Source organism: Nannobrachium achirus (genome assembly GCF_963921795.1).
Source record: "Nannobrachium achirus genome assembly, chromosome: 3".
NCBI classification, from domain to species: Eukaryota; Metazoa; Chordata; class Actinopteri; order Myctophiformes; family Myctophidae; genus Nannobrachium; species Nannobrachium achirus.
This window is the reverse complement of record NC_137812.1, coordinates 46,124,082-46,146,368: the sequence shown is the minus strand read 5'-3', so window position 1 is coordinate 46,146,368 and position 22,287 is coordinate 46,124,082. Positions and strand designations below refer to the sequence as shown.

At 42.2% G+C, this 22,287-nt stretch overlaps 1 protein-coding gene across 2 annotated transcripts in view; it reads left to right on the top strand.

Moving 5' to 3' along the window:
- atf7ip (activating transcription factor 7 interacting protein) overlaps positions 1–9,522 on the top strand; it is a 47,116-nt gene extending 37,594 nt beyond the window's left edge. For both annotated transcript variants that reach the window (XM_080721534.1, XM_080721535.1), the window contains exons 9-14: positions 2,772–2,830; positions 3,054–3,692; positions 5,807–5,908; positions 6,040–6,120; positions 7,895–7,977; positions 8,937–9,522. In XM_080721534.1, the coding sequence (XP_080577660.1) occupies positions 2,772–2,830; positions 3,054–3,692; positions 5,807–5,908; positions 6,040–6,120; positions 7,895–7,977; positions 8,937–9,392 (1,420 nt within the window). In that variant the 3' untranslated portion in view covers positions 9,393–9,522. The remainder of the gene's footprint in view (positions 1–2,771; positions 2,831–3,053; positions 3,693–5,806; positions 5,909–6,039; positions 6,121–7,894; positions 7,978–8,936) is intronic.
- The last annotated feature ends 12,765 nt before the right edge of the window (positions 9,523–22,287 follow it).

The window sequence follows — 22,287 nt, the reverse complement described above, 5'->3', positions numbered from 1 at the left end:
ATTTTTTTAATCGTGTAAATTTTCTGTAATTAATTAATCGCAATTAACCAGTTAAAGTCCCAGCCCTATAAATAATAGTCATCCACCATGGTTGCCATGTGTTTGTCAAGTTCACCTGCTGCTCCAAATTATTACCATTATAATGTGATGATGGAGGTGCTCTCTAATCCCACGCAAATCAAATTGATATTTTACAAGATGATTGCACATGATTGGATGCTGCAAAACCTAATCAAAATGTGTTTTCTTTTTTTCATCTTTGTTTTCTCTGGCCTCTTGAACAAGGCCTTTTCTTGCTATCTGTAAAGCCTTCAAGGTAGCCATCATGCATTGTGAAATCCTTGTAGGAGGCAGCAGCCTACACCAACACTAGCTTTGGCTGTCAGCTGAAAGTAGTCAGTTTCAAATGCATGTTTCTTGTGAACGATGAGACATTTTAAAGAAGATAATAGAAGTTCATTTTTATTTTCAAATATCCATTCTCATCTTGTCTTTTTCACTGGTGATAATATACCATAAATGAGTAGCCTGGTACCCAGCGCTGCGTTATTGTGCCGGTGAAAGATGCACAAAGTACTTACATCTGTGATGTCATTACTATGACTTCGGTCATCTCCATATTTGGGCAGTTTTATGCCAAGCGACCTCTCCTTTATATAACACGTTTAAATATAAACATTTCAAAAAGGTGCCCATGACTTTTCCCAGATTACACACTCCTATGGAAACAGCCCAATCCGACCTGTGGTATAGGCATACGTTAAAAACGGGACAACTTCAGTTTCAAAGTCATCAAGCCATGTTTGGGGTAACCCACAATTCAAAATCGTTTGTGCTTAACCAGTCTTAAACCCCTTTTTATTTGCTAAACTTGGCCTGTACTTGCGCCAATCTTTTTTCCTTCTACACCAAATGTGTTCGCCCGGTTTTCAATATGGGATATTTTTGGGATATTTGAGGTTTTCCTCATCAATATTCTTTCAACTTTCTGTATGAATTCTATCAAACCGTGACAACATTTTACTTACTGACAACAGATACCTGAGCATTGCGTAATAGTAATACATAAAGTCATGAGATGGCCAAGCAAGGTGGTTGTTATTGTTTCAACAAGAAATGACAGTCCTTTTATACCAGTTTGCCTTGTGGAGCAGTTTAGTGGCCTGGTGGAATCCACTGGGAACTGAATTCCGTCTTACCATTTATATTATAATATAATAATCCTTTTTAGCCTTATATGGTAAAGATTCTGATTTTGGCATATACTGGATGACGTCATCTGTAGGCCTGCTTTGCAAGCTGGTAAAAAGATATACTGTGAACTTACTGAAGAAAAATAGATTGAAGAAACAATTTGTTGCTGATTCTTGGGGTTGGGGTGCACCAAGTTATACTTGCAGTACTAACTAGAAATGCACTCTGTCGAGGTGCCAACTTGCGCCTTGCACACAAGAAGGCAATATGGCCTACCTGAGCGCGCTGTGAGGTGCGCTCACCACTGGCATCACCGCTTCCAAAGAAAACTGATATATTATGACCAATGACATCACCACTGGCATCACCGCTTCCAAAGAAAACTGATATATTATGACTAATGACATCACCACTGGCATCACCAGGAATACTGGCCCCTCATTGCCTGTTAATAGTGACGTTGCCAGAGATGCTGGTCCCTGATTGGGCTACGGTCTTCAACAAGAGGAGACACCGACATACAGTACATACATAGAGATGTGCCATTTCAAAACTTAACACATCCTGCCATTGGCAAGACAGTAGATTTTCAGAAAATGTAGATTGTAGATCAGGTATTTTTGCTAGTTTCTGCAAAAATAAGCTCCATTCTCCATAAAAATTAGAAAAGCAAAACAGGGAAATAAACCTTTAGAAAAAAATGAATTTTCAGGAAAATAGCAGAAGATACCGAAGAGTTGAAACAGCACATCTGTACATACATACAATACATACATACATACATACATACATACATACATACATACATACCCAGCCGATCGTAGTACTTGCGCGCTCTGCTTTCACAAGTAACAATGCGCAAGCAGAACAAAGTCATGGAAGGAATTTCAGTCCAAATTCAAGAGTAGCATTAAGGTCCATAGAAGCGGTGTAGTGTATTATTGGTCACTCTTGATTGGTTCATTAGTGAACAAAGCTCTTCTATGTTTTCAGGCCAAGGACCCCTTAGCTGAGAGAGAGATGAAGCAGGGACCCCCGCTACATATTGTATAAATGTTTGATGCAGACTTTCATCGATTTCATGGATGGATTCATAGACTTGTTTGACAGCACTGTCATCAGTCTATGTTGGATTTGTGTTTTTAGTTAACCTGACCTTTCACTCTGTACTTGGTCTGCTTTTTTTTTATACCTCTACATCAAACCTATTTGCTGAAAATAGCCGATCTACAACTGCGATGCGTTGAGAGCTTGTAGATCTGCTATTTTTGGCTAAAGTTTTCCTCAGAACAGGGATGCAAGGGTTCAAGTTGTTAATTTAAAATAATGATCCTATCACAAAGATTTGGCGGCCCCCCTGTAATAACTCTGAGGACCCGGACCCCCTGTTGAAGACCCCCCCTGCCCTAGTGGGCTTTCAACTTCTCTCTGTCAAATTACAGAGAAGTCACACACGTAATAATAAACTACATCTGCACTCTGCACTTTGAATGTCAGTGGATTAACACGTTTTCCCCTTACGTGTCATTCTGTTGTGGATGATAACAGCTCTAAACAATTTCTACATTTCTTAACAGGCTGGTCCGGGCTACTACGCAGACTCCTCCAACATCCATTTCAACAAGCAATGCTACTTGTGAGTAATATGATGTCCATTTACTGTCTTCAGTATTCCATTTACTGTCTTCAGTATTACTTTGACCTTTTCTAAGGATTAAATATTTGAATAATATATTGAATAAGTGTAATATTTATTGATAATTATAACTCCAACGTGCATAGTTCCTACTTATGATGTGTATGACACTTAAAAATATTTAATTAGCTTATTTGAGTGATACTTTTCTCTCCATTTCCAGCCACCGCACGTCTCCCAACGTCAGTCTCGGTCTCCATGGCTACTCCCACGTCCACAACCATGGTTCAACAGACTCCACAGATTCTCCAGCTGATCACCTCCTCTTCCAATGTTACCAATTCCCTGGGCGGTGGCATCAACACCCAGAGTTCCATGGGAACCTTGCTCCTGAAAGCGGCCAATGGAAGCCCCATGATGGCGGGGGGCCAGCCCCTGCTCATCCAGCTACCCATGTCTATGAATAACTGCCCGCCCGGAACACTGGTCAACATTCCTGTCTCCTCTTTGCCCACTGTCAACTCTCTCAACAAGGCCAAAACGGCCACAACGACCACCACTTTCATATTAAAGCAGGCTCACGCGATCACGACTGCAGCAGCCACCAGCACTGTCTCTGCTATCCAACAAGCCTCCACAAGCCTCCAGATGTCTCTTGCCCGGGCCGTGTACCAGGGGGGCGCTGGAGGGATCAGTACGCCCAGCGCTGGGGTGTCGGTGACCACAGCCAGGGCACCAACTCAGTCCATTTCTGTAGCAGGAGCTATGACTTCAGCCTCTTCACCTGCAACCTCTGGACCGGCAGCAACAGGCTCCGCTGCTCCAGGACCCCCACAGGGAACATCCATGACCTCAAAGACAGGTGTGTGTCTTTCTGTGTGGAGTTTGCATGTTCTCCCCGTGTTCCCTAGGATAGGTACCCTCACAAAAACATGAAGAGTAGCACCCAGGATTACAGTTTAGGAAATTGACACTGGGTGAAAAAATGTGTTACAAAATCGTGGATAAAAAAAAGAGAGAAAAAGGTGTGCTTGTGCAAATTTGGACCTATTCCACCCGATTGTCTTTTCAAGTTTATCCGCCGGGGCATTATAGGGGTTTATCTGCATGTAGAGTATGTCCTCGAAGCTACCGTGGTGCATCCGGCTTTGTCGGACGTCAATGCGACCACATTTGGCCCTTGTTTGGGGAGGGAAGCTGGGGCGGGGAGGGTGATATTGGTCATTGCACGTAATCCTACAAGCTGGGGCGGCACCTGTCAGCGGGGAGTGTTGGGCGGGAGGAGTGGGACGAAAGCTCTACGTTCTCCCGGTGGGGGCTCCTCACTGCTACTGGCAGGTGAGTCGTTAGTTATACGACAGCAGTGGCAACACTAAATTGTGTGGGGAGGAATCAAGTAGCATCTCTCCAACTAAAATTTGGGAGAAAAGGGGGGTAAAATAATGAATAAAAAATGTAATATGGGCACCACAGCTCCAGGCAAACTCCGCCCACGGAAGCTTTTGATTGGCTGAACCGGAGCTAGGGAGCGCTTCTTTTGCACCGTGTGGAATTTCCGGGTGGGAGGACAACCTAAACCTAACCTTAACCCTAACCCTAACCTCAATAAAACTATGCCTAAACCTAACCTCAGTAAAACTATGCCTAACTCTAACCCTAACCTTAACCTCAGTAAAACTATACCTAAACCTAACCTCAGTAAAACTATGCCTAACTCTAACCCTAACCTCAGTAAAACTATGCCTAAACCTAACCCTACCTGCCGACGCTGGTGAAACGAAACGAGCGGCTCCGCCTGGAGCTGTGGTGTGAATCATAACGCCCCAGGCACACAAACCTGTGTCATTCTCAAACAGCTAAGCTAGTAACTTGCTGTCCATAGTTACAGATTACACAGGGAAATTTTTAGACCCTGTCTTGTTTTTTTACTGTGTGGCTCTATAGGAGCCTAGCTGTCTATAAGAGTGTCTGTCAGTTTGTTTGGAGATAATTGCAAACCGCTGGACCAATCCCTGCCAAATTGGTTGTGCACACTGCCAGCAGGCCACGGATTGCAAAATTCACTCAAACATTTACCAAATTCCCAAATTCCATTTAAGGAAGGCAGATAAAGCATGGAGACTCCATGCATTCTTTCCACATATTTGATATGTTTTTTGAGCGGTGCAAACCGCTCCTACATCTGGCTTTGTCTGTTTGTACGTTTGCCCCCTGCCCCATCCCACATTGGCCAAGCTTCGCGGGACGCTTCATGAAGTTAACTCAGATAGCACCGCTCACTTCACACTGGGTGTGAATTGTTTTTATTTTTGTTGCGACCATAGGTCGCAGTATGTGAAGCGGCACATGCTTACTCCGTCTGGACGTGTACACTCTTTTTACTCTAGGGGAACCACTCTAACAGAATGGGTTTGACGCTCTGACATCACGCTCTGTCTTCACTGTGATGTCACAATAACAGAATCCCTTTTATGCCCATGTATAGAGTTCCCTGATGTCATCAATATTAAGCCCATATCTAACAGGACTTCATATGGGAATGCCCATATATGGAGGCCACATCGGCCACATACCACACTAACAGAATCCATATATGGCCAAGACAGCCCATATCTGTGGCTGGGTCTGCAGCTAGGGATCTCCATGTATGGGCATAAAAGGGTATGATGTCAGTCAGATGTCATAGACATCATAGGACTTTCACATAATGAATAACTGAATAAGCATGTTTGGGCTCTCACAGCATATCTCCATATACAGTACATGGATCTCCATATTTGGGTACCAGGGGTTTCCATATATTGGTAACTGGTCCGATATACATCATTGGCCAGATGGCCAAGACATGGGGCGCTTGTCGCCATGAGGCGTCTTACTAGTGTTACTGGACGTTTTGAATTCTAATGCTCTGTTGTCATTGCCTTGAAAAAAGGAATGAGGAGTAATGGTTTCCTATGTTTAACCTTCACATTTCAGACAACCAAGCTACAAGCTCCACTCCAGCCAAACCTGCTGTGGTAGCAGGACGCCCCAAAGGCTCTGTCATTGACCTCACTGAGGATGACGATGACGTGCAGGGTAAGGTTGAGGAGCAACTGTGTCTTACCCTGTCCCAATGTGAATCTTGATCTCGTGATTTCCTTTTGCATTGTAAATGATATGGATCAGAAATATAATATTCATTCTTTCCTTTCCTCTGTCTCCTACAGTAACGGGGGTTGTAAAGAATGCCACTGCTGCACCTGCCTCCGTTACACAGCGGCCTCACCCAGTTATCAGTGTTCCCAACAGTAAGTCCCATTATATTATGATGATGTCTTTAGAGGCAGACGCACAGCACATCTGTGAAAACTGCAACAGAGACTTCTACTCAAGCATCGGACTGTTCAGCCACAGCAGACGCTGTAACCCAACAAGAAACAGAAAAATAAAAAGAGAAAGACATCGTTGACCATTTCAGCACCGCGGACAGAGACACAGTGTGCTGGAGTCCCAGAGTCCTTCAACGGGCCGGGTATCCGCGGATACCCGACCCGCGTTTGACTGGTGAAAAACATACTTTTATACGGTCGCGGGTACTGGAACAGGCGGTACAGGGATTAAATGCAGGCATTAACTGGATTGAAGAGTACATCCACGATATTCAAGGTATGTTAGGTTTCAACGCTATTGTGTACAAAGACTTGCTATCTGTGCAGTGCTTGCTCCACCGTGATATTAACTATTTGTTAACGAGAAATAAAACAATGTAAGCATGAAAACGTCAGTTAGCAGCTACAAGTAGCCCATATCTACTTACAGCTAACTGACTGCAATGTTGGCACTACTGAAGTGTTCCATTGATTCATGATTAACATGCAAAGATCACTGTGTAGCAAGCACTGCACAGATCTAGTCTTTGTACACAGTAACGTTGCAACCTAACTTACCTTGAATATCGTGGATGTACCCTTCAGTTCAGTTCTATAGCCCTTTTGAACCACCCCATGTGATGCAATACAACTTTACCTTGGTGTGAATATGGTCTATTGAGATTACCTAAATTGAAAACGATGTTGTCTTTTATTTACCAGCTTGCACCGATTATTTGACAACGGTTGCAATCATTCAAAGATATTGTTTATTCATACGTCCACCTGGATCATACGCTTGTCCACCTGGCTTTCTTTGACTTCAATCCAAACTTTAGGCTCTGGTTTGCCTCTCGTGTGCTGTGGCTGATCAATTCATCTTGCCTCCTTTGTCAACAGCTGTGCCTCAACTTGCCCACTTTTGAGTTTCTCATTTGCAAGTCTAGCCTATCTTAGTAACCGCAAGATGCATCTGTGTTCCATCCACAGGCTATTTGAGAGCCACCGTTTCATGTGTTGCGACAGTTTTCTTACATAGATTAACTTTTTGCTGTTGTCATATGAAAGTTCCCTAATCCTTCACGTAGCAAGTTAAGTTTATGTGGTCCCCTGTGCGGCAAGGAGCGGAAAGCCTGCGTGAACGGTCTGTCTCATTGTGGCCAGTGTCACACGTGTGAGCGTGCACTCTTTTCCTCTGAAAACCGTTAGGCCTACCTACCTAGTAATTAAATATTGTGTATTGTGACTGATTTGACTGAAATATTAAATTAGGAAATATATTTTATTTATTTACCCGGATTTGGATGTCTTTGAGGCACATTCAGAAAAGTATTTGGCTACCCCTCAGGTGGTCGCAAAGCCCAGGTTAAGAACCACTGGCCTAGAACGTGACATATCTGACCTCTCCTTCAACACTCCTTGATTAAGGATGGATCCCAATGCCAATTTTGGAGCCCAATCCCAATGCAGGGCTCTAGTCCATGCCACTGCTTGATATCATGGTCTTGTTAACCACATCCTAATTTATCTACTTGCACCTAGTCCCTGAAAATAGGCAAACATAAGGCCTGAATTGGTGCATTGGTTTGCATGGTTGCAAACGTCTACTCTAGCATCATGCTTCTGTCTGATCTGTCCTTTATGTGACAGATGTCTTTCAGTGGAATAAAAATGTTGATGTGGCATTTGTCTCATATTGTGCTCTCTTTCTTAGGTGCTGGAACCAGGTCCTCCCCTCACAGCACTCAGAACTCTGGAGGCAATCCTCAGACAACAGTACACCATCGCGCCCCAGTGGTGAGATTATAGAATTACATTTTACACGTTGCATACAAGAAGGGGGCCAAAGTGCGCTGTAACTATCGAGCAATTTATGCTTGCAGTCTGTGAAATTGATGTCTGACTTGCAATAGATGGCAGCTAATTATGCAATCAATGAATAGGACAATCCTCTAGTGGAATATATGTGAAGCAAAACCTAAAATATGCTGTTGGATGGTGTAATCTGTGCAATAACATGGAGTCTTCAACCATCGCAAGAAAGGAAAAAGTCAAATTCAGTCATGTTGAAATTGTAATAATGAAATTGTAATAATGATTAATCACAGTAATGTGTGATCATTTATAGAGGGGGGAACAAACTGTGAGTGAGTGCAAGCTATGGCTCCAATAATGTTGGGGAAATGGGCTTTGGCCAAAAAAGTGTTCAGAAGATTCTCAATGTGACAAAAAAAAAAAAAAAAAAAAAAAACTATCGATTACTCTCCCCATGGAGACTTGAATTCATGGATACTTTTTGGTTTTTGTCGCATTCCTAAGACAATAACTTGATGACTAGCAGTGGTTCTGGCCTGCTTTGTTCCCTTAGGGGAGACAGTCTCCTCAAATTATTGGCTTAGGAATGCGACAAAAAACTACATTTGGGGGTGAAATGTTCCTTTAAGGCCTGTGCCTTGCTGCAATTATTGCAGCTGCCACCACCACCACAGCCTTCCATTAATATGGCTGCGCTAATCTGCTTTTCATACCATACTGAATTGATAGAATCCAATGACTTCCTTGAAAACAAGCACACTACGGTATGCTTTGGAAAATGGCTGGCTATATTATGGTATATATGTATATATGCCATAATACCAAAGTTCAACGTCACTTTATTAGTACTAGTAAAATAAAGATCACATGATATGCTCATGTACAACTCAGACACCGGATCTGTAAGGACATTTTTAATTTTCATGTTTGCTCTCTTTTAGGAATCTCCAGCGAAATCCCGTGTTGTAACCACCTCTGCACCACACCGAAACATTCTGCCACCCCTCCCCGCGGCACCACAACCTGTAGGTCGGCTGCCTGTAGAAGCTGCCCAGACCTCACCCCCCCAGCAACCCCAGCTGAAGCTGGTGCCAAGTCCCAGTGGCATAGTGCTGTCCTGGTGTGTAGCAGAGACTGACCTGACCTGTGCAACTGTAGATAGCTACCACCTTTATGCCTTCCATCAGGATAACTCCAATGCCACCACCGCAACACAGCAGCACTGGAAAAAGATAGGCGAGGTTAAGGCCCTTCCTCTGCCCATGGCCTGTACTTTAACTCAGTTCCAGGCTGGCTCCACCTACCATTTTGCGGTCCGAGCCAAGGACACTTATGGCCGCTTTGGGTCCTTCTGTGATCCCCAGTGCACCAACGTCATCAGTCCCAACTCTGGCTGAGCTGATGCACAGTGATTTATTTTGTTTGTTTGAACTTGAGAAGTTTTGTTTTCACTTTTAATTTATGTTCATGTTCTTATTGTTACTCGGATGTTATTTTAGTTCATTTTTTGTAAGTTCTGTCTGGCAACCAGACCTAAAATTCAATAAACGGTTTTTATTAAGATGGTTGTGGTTTTAATTACTTTGCAGTGCATCTTGATATCATCTGTTGTCTATCTTTTTACATTTTCAACCGCTTATCCGGAATCGGTCGCCACAGGGTCTCCTCCCATTGGGATGTGCATCGAGAACCTTCCTAGGAAGGCGCTCGGGAGGCATCCCTACTAGATGCCAGAACCACCTAAGCTGACTCCTTCCCAAGTGTAGAAGCAGCGGTTCTACTCTAAGTCAGTCTTGGGTGACTGAACTTCTCGCCCTATCTCTAAAGCCCCTTTTCCACTGACATGGCCCAGCACCACACCACACCACTCCACACCGCCCACTTGTGCCAGGTTTTCCACTACAAGGACCTGGGTAGAGTCGTGTGAAAGCGGTACTAAACGTGGTACTAAAAAGTATCCAATCTAGAGTAGGTCTGAGCTAGGCCAAACAGGGCCAGACACTTCATAATGACTGATCACTCACTGACTTAAAGGAGTAGTTCACCCCCAAAATGGCTTTTTTTCTATTGATTACTCATGCCATGGAGAGTAGAGTTCAATAATATTTTTAGTTTTTTGTCGCATTCCTAAGACAAAAATGTGATAACAATAAATGTACCCCCATTCATTCCGGATAGGGACCCGTTTCGAAACGGGTCCCCATCCGGAATCAATGGTGGTAAATTTACTCGAATCAAATTTTTGTCTTAGGAATGTGACAAAAACCAAAACATATTATTGAACTCTACTCTCCATGGCATGAGTAATCAATAGAAAAAAAGTCATTTTGGGGGTGAACTACTCCTTTAAGGAAGATACAAGCCACCCGTCTGAGAGAACTCATTTCGGCTGCTTGTACCCACAACCTTTTTTTCAGTAAAGCTTTGCCTTCCGGCTCAATTCTTCTTTTTTTTTTTTTTTTTTGACAAATGCATATACATAAAACATAAAAAGGCATGAAAGCGTATTTCTACTGTGCTCCTTTCAAATATGCATGTAAACTGAGTGCCATGTTTTTATTCATTTTATTTTATATATTTTGGGGGGCATACAGAAAAATACCAATAATAAATAAATTTATACAATTGTAACATACTCTAAAATGGTAAACAAAACAAAACTATCTAGTCTAATTTCACAATCTGATAATATAATTTTGACTGATGTGCCCTTATAGACATTTCAGCCCCTGACGCGTGTATCAAAACAGCACCCCGGTATCGGCAGTGGAAGCTTGTGATTGGCTGAACCGGAGGTAGGGAGCACTACGTTGTGTTCCCCTGGACCGCGCGGAGGTGACGGGGGCTGAAGATTTACTATTCTGTCCATAACGGCACTTAAGTCGGTAACGGCGCTGAGTTGGCTCATGCGACGGTCGCAACGCTCGACTATGCGATGTTTCATAACATATATAACCATAAACATTCTATATTTATAAGGTCAAGTATTATACTTAATAATTGGGACTAATTAAGAACCATTATCATAGTTATAATAGGCCTACATTTACAGTAGTTTAGGCATTTTGGTTTGTTAAGGTTGTGGGCAGAACAATTTGTCCTTGTTTGTTATTTGACTATTTTTACTTTAATTATAATTAAAGACAATTCATAGTGAATTTGTGATTATAATAAATAGCCTATGTCATGATTGCTAGATCAGATTGTGTTTATAATATAACGCCGGCGTGCCTCCGTCATCTCCACCGAAAACAAGCGCTCCCCCCTTGTTCCATTGTCGAAACCGCGGTGCTGTTTTGATTCACGCGCCCCTGACACTCAAATCTTCTCTGCACGTTCCTCAATGTGAGCTATTTCTCATCTGGCTCATTAGTCACATACTGTAATCTCTTGTCTGATTGCAACCATAAATTATTTACTTAGCCACCCCCTAGATTCTTCTGAAATTAAGCCTGTGGTTATAGCGCCTCCAGGAGGCCGATTTTTACACACAGATTCCCACTAGGATGACATGCCACCCCATGGTTTTTCAAATCCGCCTCGCGCTATAACAGGCCAATTTGCGTTTTTTCCACACACGATAGAGGCCAAGAAAAAACCTCTGCCCTGCATTTTTCACATCAGCCTTTTATGGCGTCACCAGGAGGCAGATTTTTGCAAAACAGATTTTTTTATATTACTCCTACAGATTTTGTCTAAACATAAAGCAATCGCTACACATTTTCTCTATAGTCATGTGATGAACATGGATCTGTAAGATTTTTCATATTCCACCCTAAAATTGGCATGTAAAGTTTGCAGGAGTGGCTTGCTTTAAAGTAAATGTCTTAAATCATGAAGGCAGCATCCGATTGAAACTTTGCATCCACATTCCCACAAGGCCAAGGAAGAAATGCCACCCTTTTCACAATGTCATATTATAGCGCCACCAGCAGGCATATTTTTACAAAATAAATATCTTGATATTTACTCCTACGGATTCTGTCCAAATTACGCAGATCTGTGCACATTATCTCTATAGTCATGTGATCAAGACGGATCTGTCCAATTTATCATATTCCATCAACATTGCTGGCCCATAATAACCTACCTGACCTGGCGGAGACCACTTATTACAAGTATTTTTGAGTGGTGCTCCTGGAGGGAGCTAAGCTCCAACATCTGGCTTTGTCCGGGAGGCGAAGCTTGGCCTACATCTGGCCTACATCTTAGATCATTTATTATTATCCCAAGAGAGAAAATCAGTCGCCCAAAGTTACAGGTAAAATGTATGAAAAAGAAAAAGTACTGTTGTGTACAGCAAAAGAACTAAGCAGAAAAATCTAATAAAATAAGCATCAACAATAGAGGGCAATCTTAAAAGAGGTAAAAAAAAAAAAAAGTGTCCAGAACATTGCTACATACTGTAAGTGTCTCACCGTTATCTTGTCATAACATAAATAGTAATACTTATATTACTAGAAAAGCAGAGAACAACCGTGTGCTCAAGGGAGATAAAATCGTATTAAAAGTATAACTTATATTGCTACTTAATAAGTATTATTGTATTGATAAGAAGTAGCTACTTATCAATGCAAGTCTTTGCACAAAGCGCTCAAAGTTTGTTGTATGCCCAGGGTCACATTGGCCAAGCTTCGCATCATGCTACTGAGAACTATAGACTAATGCCTAAAATGGAAAAGTAAACAAAAACTATGCTACTATACAGGGGTATCCAGTCACCTGCTGAACAGCCCATGTTGTTCAGGCTAGTGTCCTATAGGCCATTGAATGAAGAAAACAAATTCTATCCTGACCAGGGCACGCTCCCACTTCCTGCTCACACTTTCACAGACATTAAGGTCTTTGCACACTGCTGCGTTTTTCGGGCCGAATATCGGAGTGAATTTCGGAGTGCGTGAATAAAAAAAATCAACCTCACGTTATGTCAATCACGTTTGCACACTGCCGCCCGTTTCGTATTTATTTTCGGACCAGGGTTGATTTTTCCCGATTTTCGCAGCTGTCGCACTGAAGGTCTTTGCACACTGCTGCGTTTTTCGTTGCGAAATGTGTTTTTCAGGGCAAGGAGAGAGAGAGAGAGAGCAAGGGACCGAGTGGTGCGCGAAACGGGCGGCAGTGTGCAAACGTGACTGACATAACGTGAGGTTGATTTTTTTATTTGCGTGCTCCGAAATTCACTCTGATATTCGGCCCGGAAAACGCAGCAGTGTGCAACCAGCTTTAGACCCTTGCTCTGTCTCTCTTTTCTCTCTCTCTCCCTGGCCTACGGCTTTCGGAATTCCAAAACGCAACGAAAACACGCAGTGCAGTGTGCAACCACCTTGAGTCTGGTTTCTACAGCTGCATTAATTGTCTGGGGGGAGTTCCGTAACTTCCGTTTCCTAGTTATGACAGCTCTATGCTGTCCACACAGCACTTCGTTCACGCAAAAGTCCCATCCCATGTTGTTTTTGTTGACATATGTATTAAGACCCCAGGAAGAGTAGCTGCTGTGACTGTATTGTAAGCCAATGGGGATCTAATGGATACATAAATGAAATCCATTCGTCTTAGTTGTCACTGCTCCTGTCCAGAACTGCTATCAGGTATTTCAGTGCAAGTTCACATCAAAAGTACAAACTCTCCAGCTGGCTGAGTTCACGTGATCCAAGGCTGTAGAAGAAGGAATGGAAACATATGCCATGTGTTGTTGACATACCTCAGTGGGAGGCAAACTGGAGCTGGAAGTTTGATGGAATGCTTTGAAGTCAATGAGAGCCGGGTGGACAAGTCTGTGAGCAAACAATGATTACGACCTTTGTCAGATAAATCGGTTCAGGTAAATAAAAGAAGACATGTCACACGTTTTCTGATCTCTTGTGTTTTGATACGCACACTATTGTAATTTATTGAGGCATCTATAAGAGCATAGAGCAAGCTCCCACACACTATTTTTAAAATGTAACATTCCTTTCCTCAAAAAAAGAAGAAAATTAGGAAACTACTGTCCAGTCTCACTTTTAAATTCAGTGTCAAAGGTAATGGAAGAAATCACACCAGCGTGAAGTGAGTGGTGCTGATGATGATAGACCCACATGTTGTGGCTTGGTGTGTGTGACCCAAGGGTTTTCCCATGGTATCAAATACTGATGTAAGTTTACCAAAGGGTTTTCCCACCCTCTATCCTATCCTATACTGAAGGCCTACATGGAGATCTGTGGTTTTATTTTTATGTTTTTATCTGAGACACAAAGTGAAACGTAGGAGCGGTTTGCACAGCTCAAAAAAGTCAGTGATGTTCACGACCACGCTACACGGGCTAGTAGATCCACGGACATGGTTCCTGTCACATTTAACCCCTGCCTCCTAGTGTTAGCCTGACACTCATTTTCATATAGTTTCACTCCATTATTCTTTCTAAATGCCCTCTCAGGTTCCTTTTCCACCAAAAGGACTTTGGTCCTAGAACTGATTCCGTTCTAGATTCTTGGACCCTGCTTGCGTTTCCACCAGTTTTAGAAGCCCGCCTGTGGAGCAGGAGTCCTCAATTGCCCCAGGTTCGATTCCAGGCCTGGCCATCAATGTGTTGAATATGATCGACTGTCCATTTCACGGAAGGAAATTCGATCGACAATGGCAGATACAGTTTCCCCTTTCATTTGTTTATTTTATTGATAGGTATACAGTAGACTGACAGGAAATGGGTAGAGAGATGGTGGTGGGTGACACGCAGCAAAGGTCGTCGGCATCTGGACTCGAACCCGCCAGCCGTCTGGGCCCAATTCTTATTTTAATGATGATTTTTCACTGCTTTTGCCATTTTTTATATCACATCCACAACTTCCAACCAGTATTATAGTGACACACCCACTTTGGTTCAAGAAAAAACTAATATTCTTTGGTTCCAGTTCCAAACCAACTTTTGGGGTTCTTTTTTTTAATATATAATTTTCATCCCACGATTTTGTAACCCATTTTTTTCACCCAGTGCCAATTGCCTATGAAATCCTGGGCTCTGCTCTCCCTCTGCCGCGCCTGGGGAGACAACGGACTGACCTCATGCTTCCTTCTATGCATGAGTAGTCCAAATCATAGACATAAAGTTAGACACCTCCTCCGATAAGGCCGTTGGTCAAAGAGGACTGGCAAGCTTCCTGAATTCTGAAGGACGCTTCCTTGGGCGTGACAGAATGGGACGCTCGGTAGGCCACTCAGATGCGGGACTGGCGCTGGACTGGCGGGACTCCCTCTTTCCCACTGCAGGGGGCAGAGTGCCTTCCATGAATCCACAACGTTCCACAGTTCCGCACTTCCGCCAGTCCTGTTTGACCAGTCGCGCCAATGAACTGCAGCGGGCGGCGGAGCAGGTATCTAACTTTTTATATCTGTGGTCCAAGGAAGGAACACGTTATTCCAACCAGTTCCTCTCCCCTCCATCAGGGCCGTCGTACAACATTTTGGGAGGGGGTTGAAGATCAAAGACCTGGGCCCCTTTTGTTTTTTTCCACAGGACATTATTCATTTTTAAAGTAAAAAAAACTGTTAAAAACAAATCCCTTTGGTTATTTATTACTATTTACTTATTTTATTTTTATTTCTTTCCTTGCCTAGAAGCTTAATTTAACCAAAAAACACTATACATATTTCCTTTCTTTTTCCCCATACTATGCATGTATGTGTGTATGTATGTGTATATGTATATGTATATGTATATGTATATGTATATGTACATGTGTATGTGTATGTATATTCTCTTTTTTTAATTTTCAATTACTCCCCCCAGGGCTGGCGGGTGGGCGGGTGGATGGGTACATGTTAGGTTTTGTTTTGTCTTGTATCTTGTTGTATGTGTTGTTTTGTTTCTCGATGTGCTGTCTTATGTATAGTATCCCTGTATGTCCTGTATGTTAAAGTGGGGAAAAAAATCAATAAAAATATATATAAAAAAAAAAAAAACAATTCTACACGGCAGCAGAACCATTTATAATAGGGTTTATATAAAGCATGAAATCTTTCCTACACAAACTAGACTGCTCCCGACAACGGGGGTTCCCCCTCCGCAGGGCCCCCCCTTTCCGGGAGGGTGGAAAAGAGTACCCTTTACCCCCCCCCCATCAGCGGCCCTGCCTCCATCAGGCACCCCGGCTGGCCAAGGGGAGACATTATAGAGACCAGGATTACTGCATGTTTTTGTGAGGGTATCTACCCTAGGAGACATGGGGAGAACATGCTTCCATTGAGAAGTTTTTACCCTGTTAAACAGTGGTAAAACTTCTCAATGGAAGAGTTGAAAACAGGGCCTGTTCAGTGTTTACACATGGGTGTTATTTGAAGCAGACCACATTGGATACTATAGCTGTACATGCCACCATTTTATTGTAGTTCAGACATTTTTGCAATTACCTCTCTCTGTCAGGAGAGGGAGACATCTGACATAAAACTCGAGGGATTGTACAAATACAATTCAAACACGTGTGCTACACTGGTATCCCATACAATCAGGATAACAAAAGGATATAGACAATCGAGAATGAGTTTGGGCACAGAACAAAACATTTCAAATACCGTATGCCAATATGTAGTAGCCCACATAAAAAGTTCAAATAGCAGAGAGAGTGACAGGAGAACTAGGTGCAGCTTATTGGAGTGGAGGCCAGATGGGCTACTGGCAGACGAAGGAATCAATAACAGGAGAGAGAAGAGAAAGATTCAGAGGAGGGGAGTCAGGTGTGTACAAAAGACATGACGTAACAATATGAAAACAATTTGACTCACTAGCAGTGGTGGGAAACACAATGTGAACAGTTGTCCTACATGTACCAGATGTGATGTTATATTTTTACGTTCATATTGGCCATAGAAAATTGCCAATATGAACGTATTAGGTGTGTAATTAGGGTATTGTTGGGCTGCTGAATCCATTCCAACCATTAGTTATCATTAAAAATGACTCCTTGGCCATAAAAAAGGCCTAATTGGCTAAGGCTTAGCCAATCATGTCATTCGAGTTCACCTGTGTCCTGTTAGTCCCTATGTTTTAAACCCTGCGTTTGAGTCATAGGTTTGAGTGTTCCTTGTCAGATTGTATCATGTTATCCTGTGTGTCATGTGTGATTACCCACCTGATCTTGAATAGTTTTCATGAATTCAAACCCTACTCCAACCTTTTTTTTATTGCCAATATTAGACTATATGTCTCATGGACACACAAAAGTAGATGTGGCCTATTTTATGACCAAGGAGTCATTTTAACTGTAGCAATAGGCTATAACTTTCTCTTACATGTGCGTCACGCATCATCATCTTATCGTCTGAGAATGGCCACTGGGGGCGCCGTACTAATGCATTGTCAATGGAAGGTTGTTTGGTTTTTTGTCGTTGCCGTGTCTCTAGCTCAACCGCAGCCTGTACGCTCTTGAAGAGACACGGCAACGACAAAACACCAAACAACCTTGCATTGTGAATGCATTAGTACGGTGCCTCCAGTGGCCATTCTCAGACGATAAGATGATGATGCGTGACGCACATGTGTGAGCGCGGCCTAAGAGCTTTGATGTTCCTCCACAACTTGTGAGTGATCTCACATGATCAGTCTGGCAATGGCAGGCTAGCTCATTTAGAGAATAAGGCGAGTCTATTGGCTTAGGTTAATTCTATTGTTTGTTGTCTGCTTGACAACAACTGCCAAGAAATTATGCAGTTATCATGACTTGGTAGAAGACTTTGTCAGCTTCTAAGTTTACAGTTAACTGGCCCTTCTCATATCAAGTGGCTGACTGGCTGTTTAGCTGTTTCTGTTTGACCCAGCTCTCCACTGCCAACTACGAGGAACCTAACCTCGCGTCACCAGGCTTTCTCGGGGGGAAAGCCTGGTATTCGTTTACTAAACAGGTTGTTTGGTCTGTTCTAGACCGGATGGCATCAGAAGAAGTGGCGACGCTTTGTTTTGGTTCCCCGTTTGTTTCCCCAATGGCCCAATCCCTATTTTAATGAGGAGTGTAGTCTTCCAGTCACTGCGAGTTGGACCAAAAGATGGATATAGGCCTACCAAACAAACTTTTCAAAAAATAAGCAAAACTACGCCGCATCAAGGGTTTTATTGGGTAGGTACTAATATTTTGTCATTGAGCGCGGGGAATTGTTTTGGGTTAAAACTGATTCCGGTTTGGTGTTTCCGACCCAGAAGGGCATATTTCTCATAATTGGAGATACAAGGGATGGACACTTTTCTGATGTTCTCTGAGGAGGAGCTGGTGTAAGAGCTTGAGAAACAATCATCAAATAAAGTAAGTACTTTTTTTTTTTTTTTTTTTTGCTCAGGAGAGTGAAGGGACCGTCTGACTTTGGGCCACCATATAATGGCAATGCTACTCTATGTATATATATATATATATATATATATATATATATATATATATATATATATATGGTATGCCGGTGTGTAGTGTAGAGTTGGGCAAAAATGAATTGGTACCGGTAACCCCACACTGATTTATTATGCAAAGTTGAAATAAAGCATTATTTAAAAAATAAAACAAATAAATAGTAATATTAGAAACTACATTTACAACGCATGCTGATGTCTTATCAATGTAGTCTAAAGCTGCACTCCACCTGAATTAATGTTTTTTTTTTTTTTTTTTCTTTTTTTTTGGTTATTATGGTTTTGAAGTGTATCTATGAAAATCCCTCTGCAACTAAAGCATTAATATGGATTTTTACAACCAAAATCTGTTTTTCAGCCACTCACTGAAAACTGGTTTAAGGCAGAACACCTAATTCAAGTTTAAGGTAAGGTCACAAACACACTCGCCAATCAAACACCTGCATAAACACCTGATACTGTACAAGCCTGGCTACGCGAGGATAGATACCGTAGGCATGCCATGCGTGCAGCATGTCTGCATGCCTTTGGACAGCAGACCAGTGTGGGACTGCCACAGGAAGTAAACAGATTTGGATGGATACAGACGTCCATCGACTACGTTAAAGAGTACAAGAGTGGACAGGGGATCAATTAAAGGTAAGACTTGAATAAAAGAGCGGAGAAACATAAATAGTGCCCCAGACAAGATCCAGCCACAACTCTGCCAATCGAGGTGAGCTCTATTGGCATGGCAGGCTGTGTGTCGGTTTGCCTAGTGGGAGACAGAGGTTCGATCCCAGCTTATAAATCACTACACGTATAGTAATGCAGATGCTTCCCAGCAGGGCTCACTGAATACATTAATTCCAGGGCCTTTAACGTCACCAGATCTGTTTAAAACAAAAATAAACCCACATACTCACACAACACTCATACATGCACCACAACAAACATAAATAAAATGGACACAATTAAAGCTCAGACAGAAGAAAGAAACATGGCCTATTAAGACAAAAAGAAAACAATATTTCACCAGTGAAGAAATGTTAACCCTTGTGTCGGAGGTAGAAGAGGTAGAAACCAGAAAAGGCTCAATGTTCTGTAGTGTTCCCTCTGGAGTGACAATGGTTAAACAATCAGGCCTGTGCTGCAATAACCAAGGCAGTAAATGTTGTGTCCCCTGAGATGCAGACTGTGACTCAAGTAAAAAAGAAACGGTTTGATATTAAAGTTGTTGCTAAGAAAATAATAACAGACCAGAAGGAAAAGAAGGACATTTGCCTCATCTGTCATCCCAAGATGAAAGACTTAAATTATTGGATAAACATGGCATCCTACTGAGAAATTAGGGTGAGCGTGATGACATCCAACAACCCAGAGGTACTTTATTTAATACTTTTTATATTTTTAAATGCCTGGGTTGTTGTTATTTTTTTTAATGAGCAATCAGAATAATATTCTTTATTTTATCAAAATGAAATTAGCAAGGCAAGGCCCAGATTATGCTCTCAATAAAAATGGCAACCACACAGTCGATCTCCCCCAGGGTGTGCCTGAACCAGAAGTGTCTGCATGCCTGCAATACATGTTTTAGTGTAGGCTACTGTTTAAGTTTAAAATGGATAATGGAGTCACCACTAGGTGGTGCAATTACTTTTTGTAGGTTATTAGTATTTTACATTGCCAGTGGGATAGATGTTGGAGCACCCTTTGGCCCAGCAGTCCAGGCGCGTAGGGCTCCCACATACAGGCTCTAATAGCCTGACTGGAGTCCCATTCGTGACGTCTCTCCCCGCCTCATGATCTCTCCCTCTGTCGTGTCCATCTTCTCTTGAACTATCAACAAAGGCAGAAATGCAATACAAAGTAAATAAGAATCTTCAAAAAATCAACAAAAAAAACTTTACATTACATGTTTAAAGGATGACTTCACCACTTTTCAACCTATCTTCATATAATTGGTCCTCACTAACATTCACAATAGAATAGCACAATTTGTTTCTTACTCGTCTGTGTCTCATTGGAGGGCTCTGGGAATTTCAGAAAACCGTCTACCAGTGACATCATTCGATTTTTATTATCGCGAGAACAATGGCTTCCATTATAACATTGTAACTTTTCAGGAATAGAAAGCCTGTTTCTATTAGCTTGGATTCCCCATCAATGATGTCCCTGGTTGACAGATTTCTGAACCGCCCACAGCCCTCCTATGAGACACAGACAGATCATGCATATTAGTGAGGACCAATTATGAAGATAAAGTGAAGTCGTCCTTTAAGACAGTAAAAGGCACAAAAAATAAACAATCAGCTATAAATCGGTGGCGTCCCTGCAGTGACTCTGAGGACCCGGTATGGTGAGTAGAGGTCTAGGAAAGGTTGGAGGAGTGTTACAGATCTGCAGACATTATGGAAAATGCTCTTTTTAACAAGCTTGAACATTTCCCCAAGGTATCAAATAGAAGAAAGAAAAATTGCATTCGGCCATCTATGGGAGCAGCATTAATACTGATATAATGATGTCAGGAGACGCAGGGGAAACAAAAGCTCTCTGCTCACCGAAACGTCACATAGAAACGAGAGGTGTCCAAACACAGTGGCCATGCTGCTGCTGCTGTTAGAAACACCTTTTTGGGTTATATTTAGTGTGTTCTTCATATGAGAACTTAAACGAAATAAAATCACTTACTGTAGATCATCTCTTTTAGTTGATTTGATTTATTCACAAGCTCTGGCCCCTGTAAATACTACCAGTGAGACGCCCTAAGGGCGAGAAGCGTCCATATATGGGCATTATGGGCATTGCCAAATATTGCCAGATATGGGCTTATTATTGAAGACATCAGGGATCTCCATAATGAATGAATTTGCAAGTGTGACTCATGTCGCGCAACCACACTGGTTAGACTGATAAGTCCATATATGGGCATTCACAGATATGGGCTTAATATTGATGGGCATAAAAGGGATTCTATTGTATGGGCATTCCCAGATATGGGCTTGATATTGATGGGCATAAAGGGATTCTATTAGTGTGGTTTCCCTAACAGGGCAACATCTGGGAATCGGATGTAGAGGTCAGCTATATGGAGATCTAGGTGATGATCCAGTCATCTCCATGAATGGATATCCAGGGTTTGATGAGGTCAGTGTCGTGATCTTCATATATGGATATCCATAATCCAGGTGATGATAGTCGACAGTCTTGAAAACTGGCGGGGAAGGATCCGCCAGTTTTCAAAGTAAACTGCAACCTGCGGTTGCAATAACCCACCTATATCCCGACTCCCTCCCCAGTCAAAGTTCAGAATTTACTGTATGTGCAGGATTTTAATGAATGTAGAATTGTGCAGGATGTAATTTGCTGCAAATTAGGTGACTTAATTTAATTGACCACCTTTAATACAATATTTGATTTTAAAATAATAGATCCTCTCTCTCACACTTCTTCCAGTGTACTAATGATCACCCTCACCTGTGCCAATGTTGGCACCCGTGTCTAAGGTTGCCTACCCCTGGAGTAGACAAACCATCTTTCAAATCATGCACATTTGAGTCTGTCTTGTCAAAAGGTTCGGCTTTTTTCATAATAAACATGACAAGCCTTTTCAACATTTAGCATTGAACACATGCATATTCAATATGCTCATGTTAAATATTGTTAAAAAATGTCAACCCTGTGGTTTTGTGTGGGATTAGTTGAGGTGTTTTGAGGCGCCAGTCCTTGCAGTAAAGTTGAGCATTTGGCACCAACATGCTCTGTCTGGGCTGTTTGTCTGATACTTGCAGGATTCTACCTGACCAAACTATATTATTACACAATAACATCCTCTATGTGTTACATTTAACTCTGAAAGTGTACGAATGTAACCAAAACACTACCCGTAATCTAAGGTAAATTTGGTTCCATTTTGGTACATTATGTGAGTTACAAATGGATTGAAA